At 73.1% G+C, this 4,855-nt stretch overlaps 1 protein-coding gene across 1 annotated transcript; it reads left to right on the top strand.

Annotated features, from left to right (window-relative positions):
- Positions 1-537: 537 nt before the first annotated feature.
- METRN (meteorin, glial cell differentiation regulator) lies at positions 538-4,247 on the top strand. The gene is made up of 4 exons (XM_075768133.1): positions 538-718; positions 1,826-2,244; positions 2,420-2,479; positions 2,987-4,247. Exons 1-4 carry the CDS (start codon positions 633-635, stop codon positions 3,301-3,303), a joined length of 882 nt encoding a protein of 293 aa, XP_075624248.1. The 5' UTR covers positions 538-632; the 3' UTR covers positions 3,304-4,247.
- The last annotated feature ends 608 nt before the right edge of the window (positions 4,248-4,855 follow it).

Here is a 4,855-nt window from a genome sequence, read left to right as displayed (position 1 = left end):
GCACACGGCCTGGGGTGCCTGTAGCCCGGGGTGTGCGTGGCTCAGGGCGTGCGCACCCTGGGGTGCCCCCAGCCTGGGGTGCCTGTAGCCCCGGGGGTGCACAGCCTGGGGTGTACCTAACCACGGGCGCGCGTATCCTTGGGGGTGTGTAGCTGGGGTGTGCATAGTTGGGGTGCCCCCAGCCTGGGGTGCCTGTAGCCCGGGGTGTGCACACCACGGCTGTACCCGATTTGGGGTGCACACACCCAGGGGTGTAGCCCGGCCGGTGACCCCCCACCCCGGGGAGCCCCAGCGCTGCGGACCCGGGGCCTGGGGGGGGGGGGAGGTGGGCGGACGGTGTCCGGGAGCCCCGGGGGGGTCCGGGGACGCCCGGGGCAGGCGCTGCCGGTGCTCCCGGTGGGGAAGGGGGGGGGACGGGGACGGGGGGACGGGACAAGCGGGGGGTGAGGGGGGGACACCGGCCCCGCCCCGCCGCCGCCATTGGCGGAAAGTTTGGGGCGCGGCGCGGGGTGGCGGCCCCGCTCCCCCCCACCCCCCCCCTCCCCTGCCGGTGCGGGCAGCGGTGCGGGCAGGGCCGGGCAGGGCCGGGCAGGGCCGGGCCGGGCCGCCCCGGGGCCCCCGCGGGCGCGGCCATGTGGGCGCTGCGGGCGCTCTGCCTGGCCGGGCTGGGCGCGGCGCTCGGCGGCGGCTCGGCGGATCAGTGCAGCTGGAGGGGCAGGTAGGCACCGGGACCGGCACCGGGACCGGCACCGGGGGCGGCCCGGGGCGGGGCGGGGGGGGGGGGAGCACACGGGGGTCCTCGGCTCAGCACTACCCGCCCGGTTCCAGCCCCCCCGGGAAGGTGCCGCTGCCCAGGCACGGGCAGGCTCGGGGGAGGGGGTCCGGTCCCACCCGGGCGGGCGGCGGAGTCGGGCTGCCAGCACGTCCGTGGGGCAGGGTCACGGGTGGGATGCTGGGACTTGCGCCTGCCTCAGTTTCCCCACTTCTCAGTGCGGCTGGTCCTCACGAAAGATGCTGATCCCCGGGGTGCTGGGGCCGCAGGGCTCCCCGCTTCTCCGGGACCCCCTTCCCCGAGCCCCCACCCACCCGTGAAACGCAGCTCTGCGGCCGGCGGGGCCCCTCGCCAGGCCCCGAGACGCCGCTGGCCGCGGTGGGGAAGGCGCCGAGCACCGGAACAAAGAGCCGGGGCCCGCCAGGAGGGGCTGCCGCCAGCCCCACGCGGGGGGCGTGGGGGGGACACGGGGGGCCACGCAACCACGAGCAGCGTGGCCGGGACAAAGCAGCCCCACGGCCGCCTCCGCTCCCCCCGGCCCTGCTTTCCCGCGTGTCCCCTCCCCGCTAAGAATGGAGCGGGCAAGATGCGGCTCCGAGCACCGTTCACACGGAGCCCGAATCCCGCGAGACCGGGGGGGCAGGACGGGGGAGGGGGCGTGTAACCCCCCCCCCCCCAGCACCCACTGGGGATCCCCCAAAGAGGGGGCATGCAGGGGAACAGGTGACCCCGGGGCCACGGGCACACCGGCCGGGGCGGTTTGGGAGCCGGCCCCAGATTCCCGGGGGGGTCCGTGCTGCTGCGGCCCCCCCCGAGCATCCCCGGGAGGGGGCCGGGAAACACGAGCACCCCCCCAAATGATGCGCTTGCACCCCAAGTCCGAGGCATTGAGGGTTTGGTGCTACTCCTCCCCGTGTTCATCCCACACACCTCCGTGGCGGTGCTGCTCGGGAGGGCCGGGGTGCTGCCGTGCTGGGGGGACGGGGGCTGGGGGGGGGGGGTGTCCCCGTCACCCAGGGGGGTCCCAGCTGACGGGGGTGCTGTGCCTCGCAGCGGGCTGTCGCAGGAGGCGGGCAGCGTGGAGCAGCTCTCCCTGCACTGCGCCGAGGGCTCCCTGGAATGGCTGTACCCCACGGGGGCCCTTCGCCTCCGCCTGGCCCCCCGCCTGCCCCCCGCCGCCGCCGCCAAGGGCAGGAGCCCCCGGCACGTCACCGCCTGCGTCAAACCCGCCGGCACCTTCCGGGGGGCTCAGCTCTACCTGGAGAGGGAGGGGGTGCTGGAGCTGCTGCTGCCGGAGGCCCCCCGGCCCCGCGTCCGCTGCTTCAGCTGGCTGCCCCGGGAGAAGGTGGCTCTCTTCCTGCAGGCCACCCCGCACCGCGACATCAGCCGCCGCATCGCCGCCTTCCGCTATGAGCTGCGGGGGGACTGGCTGGCCCGCCCGGCGCTGCCCGCCGCCAGCCTCACCGGAGAAGGTGAGTGCCGAACGTCCCGGGCCAGCGTGCCTCGGTTTCCCCAAGGCGGCTACCGCCTCCCTCGCCGGGGTGTCGAGGGGATGGAGGGGCCGGGTCCAGGGTTGGTCCCCCCAAAGCCGGTCACCGGGAGCCACCGTGGAGATGGGTGGTGACGGGCTGTGCTCGGCTGTTGCAGGGGCGTGCCGGCCGTGCAACGACACCGAGATCCTGATGGCCATTTGCACTAGTGACTTTGGTGAGTGCAGCCCCCCCCGGTGCTGGGGGGGGTCCTGGAGCTCCGGGAGAGGGAAGGAAACTCAAACTGGGGTGGCAATGGTCCCCAGGCAGCCCCGGCCTCCCCCTCCCGGGTTGGCCTGGCTTGGTCTGCGCCACAGTGTCACAGGGGCTGCTGCGGGATGGGGCCGGGAACAGGGACGGGGATGGGGACAGGGATGGGGAAGGGGACAGGGATGGGGACAGGGACGGGAATGGGGACAGGGATGGGGATGGGAACAGGGACGGGGATGGGGACAGGGATGGGGAAGGGGACAGGGACGGGGACAGGGACGGGAATGGGGACAGGGATGGGGCCAGGGATGGGGACGGGAACAGGGACAGGGATGGGGACAGGGATGGGGACGGGAATGGGGATGGGGATGGGAATGGGAATGGGGACAGGGATGGGGAGGGGGACAGGGATGGGGATAGGGATAGGGATGGGGACAGGGACACGCTGACACCTCTCCCTGCCTTCTCCCCGCAGTGATCCGCGGCAGCATCCGGAGCGTCTCCAATGACGCAGAGCTGCATGAATCCATCATCGGGGTGAGCACCTCCCGCATCCACCGCCAAAAGTTCCCCCTCTTCCAGGCGGGGGGACGGCTGGGGCGGCCGGCGGGCAGCATCCGCACCCCGCTGCGCTGCGGCGTCAAGCCGGGCCCCGGCACCTTCCTCTTCACGGGATGGCTGCATTTCGGCGAAGCCTGGCTGAGCTGCGCGCCCCGCTATAGGGACTTCCAGCGCATCTACGAGGCGGCACGGCGCACGCGCCAGAACCCCTGCGAGTTCCCCGTGGACTGAGCAGCTCGGGGAGGGCAGCCCGGCCCCACGGGTGCTGGGGGGCCGGGGTCCCGCAGGCAGTGAGACCATCCCCGGGGGGCGCAGGGGGGACGTGCCAGCAAGGATGGTACCCAGAGGGTGCGCAGCGCTTTCGTCCTTGCTGTCTAGCTGGGTTCTGGCAGCACCCGCCGCTGGGCTGGGGGCGTCCCGGGAGAATCCTGCCGGCGGGGAAGGGATTTTCCCAGGGCACGCTCGCCCGTGGTCCCCAGGGACCTGCCCGGGTGAGGGGGTGCAGCGGCGTGGGGCAATGGGTTGGGGGCTCCCTGGGGACCGGGGTGCTGCATGCTCAGGGGATGCTGCAGGCTCGGGGATGCTGTGGGGCACGGTGGGTCCGGCACGATGGGGGCAGCTGTCCTGTCCCCCCCCAGGAGGGCTCGGCCATGGGTGGCCATGGTGGCAGGGCCGGGGACGCGGTGGGCACGGTGAGGTGCGGGAGGGCCAGGAGGTGGATCTGCAATGTCGGGGGTGGAAGGGGGAGCAGGGCGGTGGCGAGCCTTGCCCTGGCCCTGCCTGCAACGCGGGGCACGGGCAGGAGGCGCGGGAGGCATGCTGAAGAAGAGGAGCGAGGCCGAAGGGAGCGAGGGGGGATGGCGAGGCAGGAGGAAGGCTGGCGCGGGGAGCAGAGGTGTCCCCGCCACGGCTGGGGCAGGACCGAAGTGCCGATGCAGGAAGGGGCCGTGGGAAGCGGGGAGAGGTTGGGCCATGCCACCGTCACCACCAGCCCGGGGCCGTGGCCTCGCGGCAGCTGCCGGGTCCCGCTGTGCCGCGTCGCCGGCGGTGGGGCACGCCGTGCCAGCCGGGGGGAAATTTTGACCGTGGGGGTGGGGGGGGCATCGTATGTGCACTAAAGTTATAACGATACCAAATTTGTGACTTTTTTTATAAACTGAGCTGTATTTGTAGCACGCGCGTGTGCGTCTCCCTCTTTTAAAAAGCCGAGCGGGGGGAGTTCACCAACGGGCGCCGCGGTGTTGTGCCGGCGTGTGCCACGGTGCAAAGCCCTGCCTCCCCCTCCACCAGCGCCAACCGGGGGGCTGGAAACAGCCCCACCACTTATAGATCCATATGGATAGAGAGATACATCGCTATTCCTAACTGCTGCACCCCGGCGTCCCTCGGGGCCGGTGGCTTTGGGGTTCCTCTCCCCGGGCAAGCACCCAGCAAGCGGGGCCAGGGGCGGGTGGCCCCGTGCCGGGTGGGTGACCCCGCCGGCGGAGCCGCTGTCAGGGCCGATTCTCGTCAGAGCCGCTGGCCACAAGGCCCCATTGTGCCGGGCTGCGTGGCGCCGGCTATCCAGCCCCGCTCGCTCCCGCCCCGCCGCTGCCCCCTCCGTGGGGGCTCCAGCCCCTCGGCCTCTGGCTCCCGCTCCTCGGCGCTGTGCAGCAGCAAGGGGGATGGGACCCCCGGACAGGGATGGGGCAGGGGACCCCCAGCTGGGGATGGGGCAGGGGACCCCCGGACAGGGATGGGGCAGGGGACCCCCGGACAGGGATGAGATGTGGGACCCCCGGAC

The sequence above is a fragment of the Balearica regulorum genome, chromosome 15, assembly GCF_011004875.1.
Source record: "Balearica regulorum gibbericeps isolate bBalReg1 chromosome 15, bBalReg1.pri, whole genome shotgun sequence".
In the NCBI taxonomy this organism is placed as follows: Eukaryota; Metazoa; Chordata; class Aves; order Gruiformes; family Gruidae; genus Balearica; species Balearica regulorum.
This window is presented reverse-complemented; position numbering and strand designations above follow the sequence as displayed.

Excerpts from the sequence above, each read along its gene's own strand:
- METRN (XM_075768133.1), top strand. The coding sequence starts at position 633 with ATGTGGGCGCTGCGGGCGCTCTGCCTGGCCGGGCTGGGCGCGGCGCTC. Across the intron at positions 719-1,825 it reads CAGTGCAGCTGGAGGGGCAG|CGGGCTGTCGCAGGAGGCGG; the intron begins GTAGGCACCGGG and ends TGTGCCTCGCAG. Across the intron at positions 2,480-2,986 it reads CATTTGCACTAGTGACTTTG|TGATCCGCGGCAGCATCCGG; the intron begins GTGAGTGCAGCC and ends TTCTCCCCGCAG.